The 21,601-nt window shown below is 35.6% G+C and overlaps 1 protein-coding gene across 1 annotated transcript; it reads right to left on the bottom strand.

The window, feature by feature from the left end:
* Window positions 1-912: 912 nt before the first annotated feature.
* Window positions 913-19,255, bottom strand: LOC127881222 (MICOS complex subunit Mic10-like). Its single transcript, XM_052428953.1, has 4 exons — window positions 19,139-19,255; window positions 14,384-14,431; window positions 3,749-3,858; window positions 913-1,236 (listed from the first exon to the last, which is right to left on the bottom strand). Exons 1-4 carry the CDS (start codon window positions 19,218-19,220, stop codon window positions 1,204-1,206), a joined length of 273 nt encoding a protein of 90 aa, XP_052284913.1. The 5' UTR covers window positions 19,221-19,255; the 3' UTR covers window positions 913-1,203.
* Between the last annotated feature and the right edge of the window lie 2,346 nt (window positions 19,256-21,601).

The following is a 21,601-nucleotide window of genomic DNA, read 5'->3' as shown; positions in this document are numbered from 1 at the left end:
CTCGGCTGCGGGTGCAATTTTGAATAAATGAAAGCTTGTCAGATTTTTTTTAGAGGTCACAGTGGCCTTGATCTTTGACCTAATGACCCAAATATGGGTGTGGAGTGTAGAACTCGTCAAGGTGCAGCTACACATGAAGTTTCAAAATTGTAGGTGGAAGCACTTTGATTTTAGAGCCAATGTTCAAAACCTTGACAAAATGTTAAGGTTTTAGCACGATGCGAAACGACGAGCTGGCAATGACAATACCTCGGGTTTTCTCCGAAAACAGCCGTGCTAAAAATTGCCCCTTCACCTGGCTGCCATGTTTTTCAACCAACAGGAATCATTTTCAAACTCTTCCAAGATATCATTGGGACAAACCTGAGCAAGCTTCATAAAGATCAGACAATAAAAGTGGCCTATAGAGTGTTAACACATCAATGTTAACAAGGTTTACTAGTGTTAACAAAGTTTTACTATAGCCAATCAACTGGAACCATTCTCAAATTTGTCCAATATATCATTGTGACAAATCTTCTGACCAAGTTTCATGACGTTAATTATGTTCAACAATTAATGTGGCCTTTAAAGTGTTTACAAGGCAAATGTTGAAGCAGCACGATGGACACAAGGCGATCACAAAAGCTGACCATGAGCACATTGTGCTCAGGTGAGCTAAAAGTAATTAAATCTAATTAAAACACACAATAACTGAATTAAGATAAATTGGTTTTGGGTAACTTTAGACATCAGCCTCCTTTTTCTTTTTATTTGATATAGATATAAACCCAAACAGATATTTTCTGGTAACAAAGAATGTGTGCGTACATATTCTTAAAATTGGTTTTAAGCACATGAACCACCTAAAAAGTTCGACCACAACTTGATTTAATCTATTATGAACTTAGCAAAACAATAATAAGTCATATGAACAAAATTAACACACACTTTTATGAATCAGATAAATAAATGTATATAATACATCATACAAACAACAACCTGTGATTGTTTTCTTCTACTTCATTTCAACATCTCATTGATCTTTACAACATTTCTAAGCAAATCTTCACAAAGTTTCCATGGGAAACACACAGAGGTCCCACATGTAGATGCCTTATCCTGAACTAATCCTTTTTGTTGTTTGCTTTTAATATTCCATGATATCTTTAGTCTAGTAACAAATTACATATAATGTCACAAAGTATGCTCCGCTCTCAGAAGCTAACTTCCATCTGTGGTCTCTGCTTCTGATTCCTGGAAGAAGAACAGGTAGCATTTCATATACTGCACAAAACATTACATAGATGTTAAACACTTATGTAAACAAAATAATTATATTTTTAGTGTCCCCATAATCTGGCCATTAAAATCTTAATTATAAAGTCTCTTATCCTTCAAATAAAAGTAGAGATTGCCAAGCAATATGGTCCCCTACCGGTGAAACTCCATTGTCAGTATTTTTTTTGTTGTTGCCATAGCAACCAGAATTCTTGACATAGGAACACAATGAATTGATGTGCATAATCTCCATATTGCCATCTGTCCATGTTTTAAGTTTCATGAAAAAATATGAAGAACTTAAAGTTATCGCAGGATCCAGTAAAGTGTGACAGACTGACAGATAGACTGACGCACAGAGCGCAAACCATAAGTTCCCTACGGTTTCACCAGTAGGGGACAATAAACATTTATATAAATATGTATTTAAAACAAATAGACTTAGCACACTTTTAGCAGGTGCACACACATCCATAGTAGGTAGTAGTAGTAGTAAAATTGTTATTAATGAAATGGAAAATACTTAAGCCACTATCCATAATGTTTTATTTTGACAGAAGCAGGATTTTTTTTGTACACAAGAAGTTCAAATCCAACAGGGATTATGTATCCAAAAAACGCAATCCAATACTTTTTTTACTTAATGCTTCAATGAATATAAAATTGTATAAGGTATATATGTGTCCCTACTAAAACAGAATGATAGACAAGGGACAAAATTGTCACAAAACCAAGTTTTCAATTTGAAAAAAAGTCTGATAAAGGGAGACAACTCAAACTGAACTGATTGTTTACAATTAACCTCCTTTGTTTCAAAATAAATATATTTTTAGTCGTGGTGACCTTGACCTTGGAGATATTGACGTAATTCTTTTGTGCGACACATTGTCCAATGATGGTGAACAAATGTGCCAAATGATGTTAAAATTTCACAATGAATGACATAGTTATGGCCCGAACAAGCTCATTTATGGCCTTTTTTGACCTTTGAACTAAAAGTGTGACTTTGACCTTGGAGATACCGACGTAATTCTTTTGCCTGACACACCGTCTAATGATGGTGAACAAATGTGACAAATGATTTTAAAATCTCACAATGAACGACAAAGTAATGGCCCGGACAAGCTTGTTCCGCCCGCCCACCCGCCAGAGCCGCCCGCCCACCAGCCCGCCGACATTCGCCAATCTAATAACCAGTTTTTTCCTTCGGAAAACCTGGTTAAAAATGTATGGTTTACATATACATTTGTATTATACATATATGAGCTATTTTTTCCCCATTCTTTGTTAAGATTTGTGCTGACAAAAATGAACAGACATAAGGGTCACTTAAGTAAGAATCTCAAGCAGACATTATCCCCACGCTCCGAATTAGAGCGGGGGATTATGTGGTTATCTCCGCCGTCTGTCCATCCGTCCTGGCCACTATCTCCTCCCACACTATTAGCACTAGAACCTTGAAACTTAAACACATGGAAGCTATAAGCATATGTGTGACAGTGCACTATTTGGAATTTTGATCTGACCCCTGGGTCAAAAGTTGCGTCGTTGGGATACGTGTCAACCGCGGCCGCGCCATTGCTAGTTTGGATTTTGTGATTAAATTTTTTATGTCTACATAAATTAATAGTATTAATATTAACAAGGCTATTGTCAAGAAATATTGTCCCCTACTGGCTCCACCATTGTCAGAAATTCTACCATTTTCATATTTATTTTTTTTATTTTTTTTTGGCTGCCATAGCAACCACAATTTTTGACGTAAGAACGAAATGAAATGACGTGCATAATATCCATATTGCCATCTATCCATGTTGCAAGTTTCATGAAAAAATATTCAGAACTTTTAAAGTTATCGCAGGATCCAGAAAACCACTATTTTCAGAAGTATTTCTAATCTATTTGTTGCCATAGCAACGATAATTTTTGACGTAGGAACAAAATGAAATGACGTGCATAATGTCCATATTGCCATCTATCCATGTTTCAAGTTTCATGAAAAAATATTAAGAACTTTGAAAGTTATCGCAGGATCCAGAAAAGTGTGACGGACGGACGGACTGACAGACGGAGCGCAAACCATAAGTCCCCTTCGGTGAAACAGGTAGGGGACAAAAACTTATACAAGAAAAATCAAAGATGAAACCAAACATACTGAGCTTCGTAACAAAAATCACTACTTACCGTGCACAAAGTGGTAATTTAGAATCAAGGCCAAATACATGTAACTATGGCATGCATGGTTCAAAGAAGATGAAAAAAGTGTCTACACTTGACATACCAAGTAACCATATTTGAAGTTTTAATTTAACTGTTTGAGAAATGTGGCAGTGGAACGTCCCTTCACATCCTTATGAATTTATAACATCATACATTGAAGAACTAACAGAGGAATTCTAATTTACACCCTCCATTAGCTCCATACAGATGTATACCTAAAACCTTCCAAAAATTGTCCCCTACAGTCCCTATTCCAGCAAGTTCTTACCTTTTTTAAAGTTCCATGCAGGATATATGGCGTCTGGAAGTCATTCTGGCAGTTTGAGTACCCCATTCCTAGACCAATACCTCCGCCAAGTGTGATGGGCCAGGGGCGACCTAAAATAAATAGGAGTCATATTCTGGCAAGCAGGGCTTAAAGCATGTATGCAAAGTGTGGCCATAGATACGCCTGTGCAGTTCTTATCAGGGATGACATTTTCCGCTTTTCTTCAGTTAAAAAAGTATCTAATTTCCGAAAATCCAAATTAGGTGGAAAGGGTCGTCCCTTGTTAGCATTTGCTGGCTGCACATGTTTTAAGCCCAATTTTGCCAGAACGAGGCTTATATGGAAACAAGAGATGTGTTTGTCAGAAACACAATGACTCTACTGTGTCGCTTTGAAATTTATTAAAAACAGGAGATGTGTTTGTCAGAAACACAATGCCCCCTTCTGCTACGCTTTAAAGCCATATATTTGACCTTTGACCTTGAAGGATGACCATGACCTTGACCTTTCATCACACATAATGTGCAGCTCAATGAGATATACATGCATGCCAAACAATAAGTTGCTATCTGAATCGACATAGAAGATAATTATGAGCATTTTTTGAAACCTTAATGCGAAACCTAAATGCAAAGTGTGACGGAAAGACGAACAGACCGACAGACGGTCTGATCACTATATGCCTTCCTTCAGGGGCATAAAAATTGACCTTTGACCTTGAAGGATGACCTTGGCCTTCGACACTCAAAGTGTGCAGCTCCATGAGATACGCATGCATGCCAAATATCAAGTTGCTATCTTCAATATTGCAAAAGTTATGACCAAGGTTAAAGTTTTGGGACAGACACACACACACACAGACACATACATACTGAATATTACAAATCTTGGAACAATTGACTAGCGTAATATTCCTTTTATTATATACACAACTAACGAAAACAGTTAACAATTGTATTTTTGCTTTAACAAAACTGACAAAACAATGACTTAAACGGAACGCCAAAGTTTATTACCGTCCGATATCAGATTCTGTTCGATAATAGGTACTTACACGATAAGACGCATATGAAAACAGTTTATGTTAATTACTGTGTAAACATTTGAACCGGGAAAACACAGGATTCCGACACGCTTACCTTAATGACATCGTTAATCCAATGTTTATAACAATTAAGTAGACAACTTTGATTCGATGTTTATTACAAAAGCGTTGAAAGTTGAACTGATATGCACTTCAACTTCTATTCTTCCATGTCTTTATCGAAACTTATTTTACACCACAATATCTTATTGTATTCCTATTGAAATTTATATTGATGCATGATAAACACACACTCTGAAAAACGTTCTGCATTCGTTCGTTTTAAACAAATAGTTTACTGTTAAAAAGCACCATGTCTGACTGTCCTTAATTTCCGGAGAGATTTAATAAAACTATTGTATTTCGTCACAGAAATGACGTCACACGATGTACCACGTAATATATTGCGTAACATGGGCATTTCCTATTTTCGGTGCGCGTAATGTGACGTCATTAAATGGATCGAAGAAAGTAGTCCGGCTAGTATGGTAATATTGAAACTGCGAGTAGCGTAATACCGGATTTTTTAATTCAAGGATTTTTACAACCTGTATTTTGTTAAAAGCATTAAACAGGTATATAATAAAATGAAAGACAGACAGGCCAAAAACAATATACACCTGATCATTCCATCCGAGGCATAAAAAGTATGAGAACATCACTGTCTATCATCACCACCGGAAATAGATTACCAGCGAAGCGAGATTAAACAAATTAACCATGGAGAGCAGTCAGTATTTACCTAAAATATCTAATAATAACTCGCTCCTGGATAACCAGTGCGTGTTTGGCATCTTACAGAAAGATTAATATGTTTAAAAATGTGTATCTATCTTGCAATTCGTATTGATGAAGCCTTATTTACACAAATTTATGACTGCTTGGAACCGGGTTGAAATTGGAACTTCTCGAAGAAACAGCTTTTCTTTCATGATTACATGGTTTGCCATCAGGTATGGAGTTGATTTCCTATTCTTGTAGGCAATACATACCATATTAACGCTATTTCTTGTCTTGGTTTGAAATTCGTGGAAATCTATTTATTTAAAATAACTGTTGTGTACGTCAAATAGTTGTTTATGGAAAAAGTCGTGTACGGAGAACAGTTAAGGTCATGTACGGCAAATAGTTGCAGCGTATTGGTAAAAGTTGTCGCAAATCAAAATAATTTTAAGAAAATATTTTTTCAATGTAAATATATTTTCTTAAAGTCGGACTTTTGCCCTTTTTAATGATGTATAAATCTTAATTTTAAACTTTGTTTTTGCCCCCCGAATTAATACGCAAACACAGCACATATGCTGAAATTAAAACAATGGCGATGCCATGTGCGTTTGCGGTTGTTCGCTACAACGCTGTGCACAGAAAGTCAGCCGAGTTCCAATAATTACACGAGTTGTATATCAAATCCTGATTGGAATCCACTTGTTAGTAAATATTGTATCGATTCATCTTGATTTTAAAACATACCTACGATGAAATACGCTAGAATCGTATTTAACTAAAATACGGACTGAACAATGGTCCATCGATTTATCATACCACCGCATTGATATCTGCCTGATACAGAGAATAACAGGTTACTGTCAGATCTTTATGTTATATATCAGGCAAGGCTTAAAATAATATAACAGCTTGCCGATCTGTTATTTTATTCGCGCCAAGCCTTATATATTACAAAATAATCAGGCAGTAACTTGTTTTTTTTCTGTTTATCATACATCTACGTCCCCAATTTTTAAAAAATAATAAAACATATCGCTAAAAAGCTGCATTTTTAGCAAGAAAGAATATGAATTTTATCCTTTAACGTGTTAATAATGAAGTCATGAGCACGCGCGCTTAATATTTGCAAAAAGATAATGTTTTTTGCTGTCTGTGTTGCATTTTGTATTTAACAAATATCACATCTTGGGATCAAATAGTTTGGCTTGTTGAATCTTGGCCATCCTCCACACACAACTGATATAAGAACTTCCTATTGACCATGATATAAAAAATATACCAGGCAACGTTATATCAGGCAGTTATCAATGCAGTGGTATGATAAAACGTTGCCTGATATTTTATTTTATAACTGCAGCTTTTTAGCGATTTTTTCATTATTTCTTTAAAATTGGGGATGTAGAGGTATGATAAACAGAAAAATAAATTAGATCTTTTTGTAATATATTGTAATATATCAGGCTCGGCCTTGCCTGATATATAAAAAAAAAATTAGGCAGTAACCTGTTATTCGCTATGTAGCAGGTGCCCGTAATACAAAACATTTTTTTAAATATCAACAATACATCAGACATATTCTTTGGCCATAAACGGTCTCATCGTAAAGAATATAATTGTATTTATTTGTTTTATACCAAGATGGTCACGTATTTGCGAAATTTTCATTTATTTTCCCCTACAAACTCAAAACTACTAGTATCTGCCGTACACAATTTAATTTTATTTTGCTATACGCCGTACACGTCAGGTTCTAATCGCCGTACACAACAAAGTTTATTTAGCCAAACATTTGCTTGCAAAAACCGATAGTTTCTATAATTCTATGTGCACACCATTGAACAATGCGGCAAAATAATTATATTTTCCTCCGACAAAAGGAAAAAAGATGTCACAATCAACTTAGTTTTCGGTACAAGGTAGCTGATGATTTCAACACTCAAATGTATTTATAAAGAACTCCAACTACTAACGATAGAAGTTTGATATGTTCACTATTAATTTGTCACACAGTTTTTTTAAAACGTTCGCGATAAAAATGGTAAAACTTATTCATTTCACGAGCACTACCTCTTGCGTGATGTTTACTTTCGCTTTGCTGGTTATCTATTTCCAGTGGTGATGATAGACAGTGAACATGTTAAATATAACATATGAATCACAAGTTGAAATCATTTAATCTAAATTGAATGCTAAATAAGGCACTTTACTGGCTTTACTAGTATGTGGCGTCTTGTCTGAAAACTCATTTCAGGTCTTGATGGGGTCTGGATGTAAACATTCAATATCTGACACAGTAAGTGTAGTCTAGACTTTCAAACTGCAATTTTTGTGCACGCCCTTATCAAAATTCAATGTTTATATTAGGACTTAAAACTATAAATAAAACCAGAGCACCGCATAACGGGTGCCAACGCTCGGCTGCGAAAGCTTGTCATAATTTTTTATTTTTTTTTAGAGGTTACCTTGACCTTTGACCTAGTGACCCAAAACTGGATGTGGCCTGTAGAACTCATCAAGGTGCAACGGCATATGAAGTTTCCAAGTTGTAGGTGGAAGCAGTTTGATTTTAGAGCTAATGTTAAGGTTTTAGCACGACCCCTACGGCGGACGGCTGACGACACGACGAGCTGGCTATGACAATACCTCGGGTTTTCTCCAAAAACAGCCGAGCTAATGAGCCTTATTTAATTAGGGTGCTAATATCTTTAAAATATGTAATATACAGGTCTTGCAGTACTGTAAATAACTCTTTATTGATTTAGTTAATTTGTTATGTTGCGATTTGCTTTTTGATGTTTTCAACAGTTTTCCTGTCATAAAACATCACTCAGTTAACCAACTGCCCCACTTTTAACAGAGGTAGGCAGTGGGAAATCACCATAGAAAGGATTTTATGACAAATTCCCACACAAGTTATGTGGCCAGGCCAGGTATTGAAACCCAAATGATTTGTAGTCCAGCGCTCTACTAACTGAGCTAGCAAGCCTGACTAAAAGTGTAAGAATGTAGGATTTCAAACTGAAAATCTTAATCAAACAGGCAATTTAACAAAAGCCTTAGCAGAAACCATTACACTTCAGGATCTCTATATTATTATTTCCCTGCAAATTAATTAGAGAATTAACAGCAGGACCATTATTTGACAATTTATATATTATTCACTATTAACAAGGAGGCCTGAAAGGCCCAAAGTTGCTCACCTGCGATAACAAGATATTATTGGGACAAATCTTCTGACCAAGTTTCACAAAGATCTGAAAATAAATGTGGCCTCTAGCGTGTTAACAAGGTTTTACAATAGCCATATAAGGAAAAATGCCCCGCCCCCTGGCAGCCATGTTTTTCAACCAACCGGCATCATTTTTTAACTCGTCCAAGATATTATCAGGAATCTTCTGACCAAGTTTCATGAAGTTCGGACAGTAAATTTGGCCTCTAGAGTGTTAACAAGATTTTACTATAGCCATTTAAGGAAAAATGCCCCGCCCCTTGGAAGCCATTTTTTTCAAGCAAACATTATTATTTTCTAACTCATCCAAGATATCATTGAGACCAATCTTCTGACCAAATTTCATGAAGAGTGTTAACAAGGTTTTACTATAGCCATATATAGCCATATAAGAAAAAATGCCCCGCCCCTAGTGGCCATGTTTTTAAAGCAACCAAAACCATTTTTAAACTCATCCAAGATATCATTGGGACAAATCTTCTGACCAAGTTTCATGATGATCGGAAAATAAATGTGACCTCTAGAGTGTTAACGAGGTTTAACTATAGCCATATTAGGAAAATAGCCCCGCCCCTGTGGTGGCCATGTTTTTCAACCAACGGGCATTATTATTAAACTCTTCCAAGAAATTATTTGGATGAATCTTCTGACCGAGTTTCATGAAGATCGGACTATAAATGTGGCCTCTAGAGTGTTAACAAGATTTTACTATAGCCTTATATAGCTATATAAGGAAAAATGCCCCGCCCCTTTGCGGCCATGTTTTTCAAGCAAATGTAACCATTTTCAAACTTATTCAAGATGTCATTAAGACAAATCTTCTGACCATATTTCATCAAGATTGGACAATAAATGTGGCCTCTAGAGTGTTAACAAGGTTTTCCTATATATAGCCATATAAGGAAAAATGCCCCTCCCCTGGCGGCCATGTTTTTAAACCAACCGGCATAATTTTCAAACTAATCCAAGATATTATTGGGATGAATCTTCTGACCAAGTTTTATGAAGATCAGACAATAAATGTGGCCTCTAGAGTGTTAACAAGATTTTACTATAGCCATTTAAGGAAAAATGCCCCGCCCCATGGCAGCCATGTTTTTCAAGCAAACGTAACCATTGTTGAACTCATCCAAGATATCATTAAAACCAATCTTCTGACCAAATTTCATGAAGATTGGACAATAAATGTGGCCTCTAGAGTGTTAACAAGGTTTTCCTATATATAGCCATATAAGGAAAAATGCCCCTCCCCTGGCGGCCATGTTTTTAAACCAACCGGCATAATTTTCAAACTAATCCAAGATATTATTGGGATGAATCTTCTGACCAAGTTTTATGAAGATCAGACAATAAATGTGGCCTCTAGAGTGTTAACAAGATTTTACTATAGCCATTTAAGGAAAAATGCCCCGCCCCATGGCAGCCATGTTTTTCAAGCAAACGTAACCATTGTTGAACTCATCCAAGATATCATTAAAACCAATCTTCTGACCAAATTTCATGAAGATTGGACAATAAATGTGGCCTCTAGAGAGTTAACAAGGCAAATGTTGACGCCGCACAACGCACAATGGACAACGAACAAAAAGTGATCACAAAAGCTCACCATTAGCATGTTGTGCTCAGGTGAGCTAAAAAAAGATTTCTCCACACACAACTGATACAAGAACTTTCTTTTGACCATGATATAAAAACAAGGGACAAAATTGTCACAAAACCAGGTTTTCATTGTGAAAAAAAAATCTGATAAAGGGAGAAAACTCAAACTGAACTTTTGAAATGAACAAACAAAATTAACCCCCTTTGTAAGTTTTTTTTTTTTAAAGCTATTTTTAGTCGTGGCGACCTTGACATTGGAGATATTGACGTGATTCTTTGTGCGACACACTGTCCCATGATGGTGAACAAATGTGCCAAATGATTTTAAAATCTCACAATGAATGACATGAATGACATAGTTATGGCCAGGACAAGCTCATTTATGGCCATTTTTTACCTTTGAACTCAAAGTGTGACCTTGACCTTGGAGATATCGACGTAATTATTTCGCGCGACACACCGTCCAATGATGGTGAACAAATGATTTTAAAATCTGACAATGAACGACATAGTTATGGCCTGGACAAGCTTGTTCCGCCCGCCCTCCAGCCAGCCCGCCCACATTCGCCAATCTAATAACCAGTTTTTTCCTTCAGAAAACCTGGTAAAATATATCAGGCAACGTTATATCAGGCAGTTACAATGCGGTGGTATGATAAAACGTTGCCTGATATTTTATTTTATAACTGCAGCTTTTTAGCGATTTTTTCATTATTTCTTTAAAATTGGGGACGTAGAGGTATGATAAACAGAAAAATAGGTTAGATCTTTTTGTAATATATTGTAATATATCAGGCTCGGCCTTGCCTGATATATAACAAAAAGATCAGGCAGTAACCTGTTATTCGCTATGTAGCAGGTGCCCGTAATACAAAACATTTTTTTAAATATCAACAATGCATCAGACGTATTCTTTGGCCATAAACGGTCTCATCGTAAAGAATATAATTGTATTTATTTGTTTTATACCAAGATGGTCACGTATTTGCGAAATTTTCATTTATTTTCACTTACAAACTCAAAACTATTTACCGTACACAGTTTAATTTTATTTTTCTATACGCCGTACACGTCAGGTTCTATTCGCCGTACACAACGAAGTTTATATTTTAGCCAAACATTTGCATACTAACTTGATTTGTGGGTTGAAGCTTGCAAAAACCGATAGTTTCTATAATTCTATGTGCACACCATTGAACAATTCGGCAAAATAATTATATTTTCCTCCGACAAAAGGAAAAAAGATGTCCCAATGAACTTAATTTTCGGTACCAGGTAGCTGATGATTGATCTATTTCAACACTCGAATGTATTTATAAAGAACTCCCAACTACTTACGATAGAAGTTTGATATGTCCACTATTAATTTGTCACACAGTACGTTCGCAATAAAAATGGTAAAACTTATTCATTTCACAAGCACTACCTCTTGCGTGATGTTTACTTTCGCTTCGTTGGTTATCTGTTTCCGGTGGTGATGATAGACAGTGAACATGTTAAATATAACATATGAATCACAAGTTGAAATCATTTAATCTAAATTGAATGCTAAATAAGGCACTTTACTGGCTTTACTAGTATGTGGCGTCTTGTCTGAAAACTCATTTCAGGTCTTGATGGGATCTGGATGTAAACATTCAATATCTGACACAGTAAGTGTAGTCTAGACTTTCAAACTGCAATTTTTGTGCACGCCCTTATCAAAATTCAATGTTTATATTAGGACTTAATACTGTAAATAAAACAAGAGCACCACATAACGGGTGCCAACGCTCGGCTGCGAAAGCTTGTCATAATTTTTTTTTTTTTTTTAGAGGTTACCTTGACCTTTGACCTAGTGACCCAAAACTGGATGTGGCCTGTAGAACTCATCAAGGTGCAACGACATATGAAGTTTCCAAGTTGTAGGTGGAAGCAGTTTGATTTTAGAGCTAATGTTAAGGTTAAGGCTGACGACACGACGAGCTGGCTATGACAATACCTCGGGTTTTCTCCAAAAACAGCCGAGCTAATGAGCCTTATTTAATTAGGGTGCTAATATCTTTAAAATATGTAATATACAGGTCTTGCAGTACTGTAAATAACTCTTTATTGATTTAGTTGATTTGTTATGTTGCGATTTTCTTTTTGATGTTTTCAACAGTTTTCCTGTTATAAAACATCACTCAGTTAACCAACTGCCCCACTTTTAACAGAGGCAGGCAGTGGGAAATCACCATAGAAAGGATCTTATGACAAATTCCCACACAAGTTATGTGGCCAGGCCAGGTATTGAAACCCAATTGATTTGAAGTCCAGCGCTCTACTAACTGAGCTAGCAAGCCTGACTAAAAGTGTAAGAATGTAGGATTTCAAACTGAAAATCTTAATCAAACAGGCAATTTAACAAAAGCCTTAGCAGAAACCATTACACTTCAGGATCTCTATATTATTATTTCCCTGCAAATTAATTAGAGAATTAACAGCAGGACCATTATTTGACAATTTATATATTATTCACTATTAACAAGGAGGCCTGAAAGACTCAAAGTTGCTCACCTGCCATAACAAGATATTATTGGGACAAATCTTCTGACCAAGTTTCACAAAGATCGGACAGTAAATTTGGCCTCTAGAGTGTTAACAAGATTTTACTATAGCCATTTAAGGAAAAATGCCCCGCCCCTTGGAAGCCATTTTTTTCAAGCAAACATTATTATTTTCTAACTCATCCAAGATATCATTGAGACCAATCTTCTGACCAAATTTCATGAACAGTGTTAACAAGGTTTTACTATAGCCATATATAGCCATATAAGAAAAAATGCCCCGCCCCTAGTGGCCATGTTTTTAAAGCAACCAAAACCATTTTTAAACTCATCCAAGATATCATTGGGACAAATCTTCTGACCAAGTTTCATGATGATCGGAAAATAAATGTGACCTCTAGAGTGTTAACGAGGTTTAACTATAGCCATATTAGGAAAATAGCCCCGCCCCTGTGGTGGCCATGTTTTTTAACCAACGGGCATTATTATTAAACTCTTCCAAGAAATTATTTGGATGAATCTTCTGACCGAGTTTCATGAAGATCGGACTATAAATGTGGCCTCTAGAGTGTTAACAAGATTTTACTATAGCCTTATATAGCAATATAAGGAAAAATGCCCCGCCCCTTTGCCGCCATGTTTTTCAAGCAAATGTAACCATTTTCAAACTTATTCAAGACGTCATTAAGACAAATCTTCTGACCATATTTCATCAAGATTGGACAATAAATGTGGCCTCTAGAGTGTTAACAAGGTTTTACTATATATAGCCATATAAGGAAAAATGCCCCTCCCCTGGCGGCCATGTTTTTAAACCAACCGGCATCATTTTCAAACTAATCCAAGATATTATTGGGATGAATCTTCTGACCAAGTTTTATGAAGATCAGACAATAAATGTGGCCTCTAGAGTGTTAACAAGATTTTACTATAGCCATTTAAGGAAAAATGCCCCGCCCCATGGCAGCCATGTTTTTCAAGCAAACGTAACCATTGTTGAACTCATCCAAGATATCATTAAAACCAATCTTCTGACCAAATTTTATGAAGATTGAACAATAAATGTGGCCTCTAGAGAGTTAACAGGGCAAATGTTGACGCTGCACAATGCACAATGGACAACGAACAAAAAGCGATCACAAAAGCTCACCATTAGCATGTTGTGCTCAGGTGAGCTAAAAAAGATTTCTCCACAAACATGAAATGTTGTGGTATTTTCATCATAAAATTATAACATTTTTATGCTGACAAGCCTATGAGTGACAGACCACCAGATCAAAAGAGTGATTCATATGTACCATCCCAGCCTCAGAATATACGGAAACAATTGTTATTCTGAGGAAAGTGTTGTTGAGCTGAATATGGAGACCAAAGAAATAACCTACTGATACTATCAGTAAAATATGCTACATATAAGACATAGAAAAGATCACTTTATAAATACTTAATACTTAATAACCTCTACTTACGTTTAAAGAATAGTAGTGAAAATATAAGTCCAATACCAGCACCAGTCACTGAAAAGGAGAATAAACAAACATACAGAAAACAAATCTCCGTTAATTCTGCCTAATGCAATAAGTGACTTATCTAAAATGCTTTTAAAATTGACAATCAGCATGAATTTGTATTAATATTTATCCACACGTTTCAATATAAACCATAACTTTATGAAGCGCCAAATAAAAAAATATTAAAAGGACCACGTTAAGCATTTGTAGCCAGAACTAATCCCTAAAAAGGATTTTTAACTTTTTAAATACATAATAAAATGTTGCACTGATTAAAATTTGTAAAATTCCTGAAAATAATTCTTAATTACTTATGGCAGTGTTCTCCAGAAAAATTTCAGAAGCCAGTTATATTTTAAAAGTAGCCGGCGACTATGCAATAAAGCTGGTGTATTTCAAATGATTTTTTGGGGGACGGTAGCCGTCATCTAGATAAAATGTAACTAGTTAAATCGCTGGCTGCCAGTGCTTCCGGAGAACACTGCTTAAGTTATTCCACTGTGCTTTCGGTTCTTTAACCAAAGCATGCGCTCACGGTTAATCTAGCTGCATGTACCTTTAGTTATGTTAGTGAAATGAAATACTCGGAAAGCATTGCGTGTTAAGTCATCACAACAGCCTCAATCTTAATGTTAACAAAATTATCGATACCAGGAGAAGTTGGATATTGAGATATTGTATGATACAGTCAAGTTACCATTACCGGATCAGAAGTGTAATTAAGTTGTTCTGGTGAAAGGCAATACGTGTTTTGAGACTTCTTTTACACCAGTTTGATTAAATATTACCTTTGCTTACTAATTCAGCACATAATTTTATTTTTAAACGCAGGCAAAATGAATATGTGATATCTTTTTTTTTCCCCACAGAATTCAAGCATTAACGGATCAGTTGTAGCCATAACAGATCAGGTGTTGGAAACCACTCAGGGGTGCATATAACACGCTATTTGAACTGGCGAAACATGAAATGTGTTGTTTACAATGACCAAGTCACATTGACAGTTATAAATTCAGGGCCCTCTCTTGCTGCCAGTAGAAGCCATCCACATCCCTCATGAGGGGGAATTTTTGCACTGATTACCTTGTATGTTGTTCTTTTTTAATTAGTCTCTCATTACTTCTTTTTTTGTGTACATGTTTGCACTATATTCATAGCTTTTTTTAATAACTTAGTATATTTGACACTCATATAAGACTTTACTGTAATGATGTATTATAAAGTGAATGTCAATGAACATGTATAATAAAGAGGTGAAACTTCTATTGGTCCAGCAGTATTTCTCTCCTATTTTACACACATACATGGTCCTTTATTTATGGCAAGGTACCATTATCAGTGCTTAAATCAGGGCTTTCCTTAGACCTCAAATCTCAAGAGTCAAGGACTCTTGGGACCATATTTACAAGAGTCAAAATCAAACTTATAAGAGTCCTAATAATAACGCAGGAGAGTCAATGATTTTTTTGCAATTTAAGCAAATTACTGAGATATAATTAAAAAAAAGCAACAAATTAAAAGATATGTTAACATTTATTTCTTACATTGTACTGTCACTACAACACTATGCATTTAAACACAATATCTCAATGATTAATAAATACAAAACATGTATTCTAATACAACATTTACTTCATGTATACAGCAGAGTAATATGTCATATGTTCTAAACAACATCTCAAAGAGTAATATGTCATATCATGTCTTACACAACATCTCAGAGAGCAATATGTCATATGTCCTACAAAACATCTCAAAGATTACATACAAAATATGTATTCTAATACAACATTTACTTCATGTATACAGCAAAACAAAATGTCATATGTCCTACAAACTAACAATCATTTGAGCAAATAAATCAATCATTCATGCATTTAAAGAGTGATCTCAAATGGGTGCCCTAGTAAAGAAAAGGTAATAAAACAACACTATGACTACACACACACACAACTAGCATAAAACAAGCAAACTATCAATTTCTTCTCTTGCACATGTACTGAAACCTGCGCAGCACATTCTGGGATGGTATAACAGATTCTGGGATCCAATAACTTTGTTTGACCGTTTCGCTTGGCTATTAAATTAAGAATGAAATACAAAATGTTTTTAAAAAAACATTTCCGCTGGCTATCACAAAAAAACATACCGGTGGCACCTTAACACAATAGCCTATTTAAATCGGTAAACTATAAAAGGAAATTATTTCTACTCACCGATAAAGGTGCCTCCATATTTAATCTTATTAAAAATTCCGACACCCTTTAATTATTTCATGTGCCATCTTCACTGAAGACGTGCGACAAACACGCCGTTTTCTATGCCTTCTCAAACGGTCAATTATTACACCTACATGTATTTTGTAATCAATTAGCACATGCGAAAATTGTCACTTTGCCACAAGGTCAGTTATATCGGTTCTATAGTTATTTTTAGCAACTTTGATGCAAAGTGTGTAATTTGACGTTGTAGACAGTACATATGACAGCATAACTTTTGCGCGCCTTTGAATTGAGCAAACATGAAGTAAAACAGTGATGGGTGCATTCAGCTTTGGAAATACATTCTGACATACTCTGGAAATATCTCAAAATATGCTTTACAGTGTACTGTGGATATGGATGTTATTATTTTATATAGAATATTATTAAAACTGACCCGGATGAGTCCATTCTGTTTTGGGGGGTTTATATAGGTCTTCTTAAATACTCTGAGCTTTTATGAGTACATACGTACAGCTCAGAGGGTCAATACCTGGGAGTTGGATTATTACAACTAGGTGAGTTTAATACACGTCTTTTCCTCAAACAGCTGATAACAAACGCTATGATAAATAATGGAAAGTTAATACATGCATCATCGCACCAGCAGTGCTTTAATTGGTCAATACTAGATTTCTCAATTGACCAAACTCCGCCTACTGGGTGGACTTGTGCCTCGATGATTGGAAGCGGGCGTTAACGATTAGCGTCTACTAAATGAGATACTCCGCCCCGAGCCAATTATCGCTTAGTCTTAACAACTTTTGATCTCGTTGACGCAAGTCGGTATATTCCCCCGGGTCAAATGTGACGCATGACATAATTTTCTCATGAGTCAAAAAGGTGTCTTCTTTAATTTTCAAGCGTCAAAACCCGGGAGCTCGGGTCAAAGGAAAGCCCTGGCTTAAATAATCATTGAAAGTTTTTTTACTCAGCGAATGTTTAAAAAAAAATATGAACTGTTGGATAAGAACATGACTCTGATGCCGCGGTTGCCGCGGTCTCGAATGCATATGTGTAACACTCTGTTTCATAAATTTACACAGACCATTGTTCATATACAATTTCCATCGAATTGTCATTTGATGACGTGGTTGCCCATGTCTGTGTGTGACTGTTTGTTTGGTTTTTATTAATACTATCTAATGCAGTTTGTTTAAAAAGAAAATCTATTTATTTTGTAGGACAAAATGTTTGTTTTTTTGTAAGCTTTTTTTAGGTATGACTTAGCTTTGTGTGACATTTTATTATCCCGAAACGGTGTAGATGTACAAATCATGCAGGTGAGCGAAACATACTATTTCCCGTCTACAGCTGTATGGATTAGGCTAGAAAACACAATATCTGTTTAGCGTAACGGGTTTTGCGGGTTTTTTTAAATATTTTTTTCTATGGGGAGTTTTTTTCCACAAAATAGGGGGAAAAAATATACTTTTTTCATAGGAAATCCGCCAATAAAAACAGCAAATCGAGGGCCTTGAAATTATATTCATTTGTAAATAGTTTTCTATATGTGATCTTGTATCCACACTTTACGCATGGTGTTCTTGTTTGAATAATCTGTTGAAAATCCTAAAAAGATCAAAAAGATATGGGCATCTTATAAACCATGTTAATTGTTGGAATCATAACTTATCTAATCAACGATATTGAACATGGAACAAAAATAAAACATTTAGATTGAGATCATTTATTGTAAGAATCAACAAGATTTGCATATGTTTTAATTTAATATATTATCAATACACATATTATCATGCTTGATCCGTTATTGCCCTAATTGTTCATTTCATTAAAGGTATTGCAAAATCTTCACACAAATAAAAACTGAAATGGACTTTTGCAGGCAGAAAAACTAATAAATGGCCTTTAAATTAATGTGTAAACTTCTTACTTTCCAACAGAGTTATAGCATGTGGCCGTGAAAAATGTTCAACCTCGATTTGGAAATGAGACGGAAGTCAACAAAGTCGTATATGCATGTCAGCAAAACGTACCGAAATGTTTGACAAAGAGTAGCTCCGAATACCACTCAATCAATGTGTTTAAAGAACATGCCTTGAAGATGGGGTGTGAATAATATCATCTAAATATGTCAACTTTTTATCGCAATACACAGTCATGAACATCAAAGTGATCCGCTATGGGTAATGCTCCGGTAATGGTAACTTGACTGTACTACGCGGAATATGAAATACTTTTCCCTTCTGGCGCTCAGCAATAATTAAATATGATCAATCATCAACTAAGAAACCCATTCACATGCATATTTATTATTTTCTTGTCGACACATTTACAGCTAACCTTGACAATGACATTTGACAGAATCGAAAGCATAACATCGAACCGGCGAATTTTTGAGAAACGTAAACGCTAAAAGTTTACATAAAATAATAATGACATTATGGTAGCAGTATTACATCTACATTTGAATGCATATTTAAATGCATACCAAGTTTCAAACCGGTGTCTGTAAGGCAACGATCCCATTTTTGTCCCAACACATCTTCTGATCGTACGGTGTTGTCAGCCATTTTGAAATTGACGAAATATTGTATCGCTGTCAGACAAGGACGAGTTGGGTCGAAGGCAAACGGTTTGTCGTAAATTAGGCTGGTTCCGTGAGTATAGTTCTTACAAAGGGGAAGTTTGTAATTTAGCGGTAAAACTGGCGGACACAGTTACCAATCTTTATTATGGTGGGATACGTCATAAGACAGACTTTCGCATGGCCCGGATCATTTATATTATAAACATTCAAAATACTACATGGGTCCTTTTAAAACCCGATAGTCTTTATTTAAGGGAAGTTACCGATTGCCAATACAATTAAGTTGTATATATAGAATAATACATTAAGCAAAAAACAAATTAAACTGGAGTCACCACCATAGAACGCCATATAAAGTAGAATAAAGGTTTGTTTAGTTATATTGTTCAATTTGTTTTGTATCTGTTTTCCTCAACTGACCGAAAGAGATCAACTTTATTGAATCACGACATAGTCAGGCCAATATTCACTTTGACACCTTAAACATTACTACAAAAGGTATTTTGACTGATTATGGTAAGGTTAAAGGAACTTTATGACATATCAAAAGTTTACCGAAATCGAACCTCCGCCAAAAAATCCAGATGGCCACCAAAACCTTTTTATGATCATAACTATGTTACTACACACTCAAATTTGATGGTGTTGGTGTCTATACATAGGTAACGGGGGTCAAAGAACACTTTAAGATAATTTCACATAGTGCAAGTTTATTATGTAACATAAAAAACCTACATGGCGTCCAAAAATAGCCACATGAACAATAAGAAAAAACACAGAACCATGACGTCTCTCAAAGTAAAGGTGGTCTAACTCGCGACAGTTGGATGACCGAGAAAATACAAAGCCTTTGGACCCTATCTGCAACGTAACATCCGAGGACAAGGTGCGATGCTGGATTTCTCAGGATGTCAAATAAGTGAGTGTACGATATTTCGGAGTGTACGATATTTCGGACTGACTGCATAACATGTTGCTGTATCGAAAGCAATCATATCAAGCGTTGTTAAAAGAAATTTAAAGCAATTCACACCCGGATTTTTCAATACTAATTTGCAGTTTCAAACACGCCACTGTCAAGACCGTGATAAAGCGAAGAATTTCGGACAGATTGCGTAAGCTTGATAAATCTGGACTTTAGACTGGTGCTATGGGACATTCATTCTTTGCTATCATCTGGTAGTCATTTTTAAGCTTTTTCGTTTGTGTCATAGCATTTGCTAGTTTGGCTATCCTTTAATCAAGTTATAAAACAAGATGTTGATAACTTGAACTTGTATAACACTCGTTCATAATACATTTACTGCATACCTGTAAGTGTCAATATCTAATACGAAAGAAAATATAAAATATATTAGTAACTCTTTTGCACCACACCTTTTGTCAACCGAATAAACAACATACCTACTTACTGGAGCAAAGCCAATTACATCACATCCGTCTGGTCTGCATCAGTATATTTAAACCATGGATGGAGTGAACATATGACGTCACATTATGTTGATATGCAAGACGTCGGACATACCTGGACGAATGACGAAGTAGTGTTACCCTGCAATGGCTAATTTCAAGCAGGTGCAAAACTCGAGAATTAGCAACCCAAAACGCAACGGAACCTTTAGACGACTGGCATCAAGATGAACAAACCGATACAACGAACGATGCATTTAAATAAACGTAGATATAATGTAGTAAATTCACGAAACAAATTGTGGTCTCGTTAGCGGAGAGCGTAGATTTTGACAAGACTTGCGGATGCGCAAACTGGTCTGGAACTGCGCTGTCCGCATGGTTAATAATCCGGATATACTATACAGATATCTTGATATGAATTGTGGCATCCGTTGAAATTCATAGTGAAAATGCATGCATATGATATTGTATGAAGCACAAATATGGTAACCAAATACAGTAATTTTATATAAAATACTCTGAAGTTAATTTGATAACATGGGCAATTAAACTATACGGCGGCAATGTTACGTCAATGCTTACTTCTAGTATATAATGTACAAGTGTAGAACAGGCCCTGTTTTTTTTATTTCAGTCTGTCCCATTTTGGGGATCTTGGCCGGTGGTCTGATCACAACTGCTATAATTGCTGTCACTTCATACGTCGTCGTCACATGGTAGGTCACACTTCATTTTTTTTAACACATTTGTGTACAGATACAATTAAATAATGTTTCGACAACAGTTTGTCATTCTCATTTTCGCAGTGAAATATCATATACAATTTGATTTCGAATTTTCTATCTAAACTTCAAATACTACAACACATTTTGTAAAATTAAATGTCTGTTTTCAATAGAAAATTAAATAAATTATTCACACTATCGAGCTTATTATATGTGAATGTGTTTT

Source organism: Dreissena polymorpha, chromosome 5, assembly GCF_020536995.1.
Source record: "Dreissena polymorpha isolate Duluth1 chromosome 5, UMN_Dpol_1.0, whole genome shotgun sequence".
Classification (NCBI taxonomy): Eukaryota; Metazoa; Mollusca; class Bivalvia; order Myida; family Dreissenidae; genus Dreissena; species Dreissena polymorpha.
The sequence above is the reverse complement of the archived record's forward strand: the minus strand, read 5'-3'. Positions and strand labels throughout refer to the sequence as shown.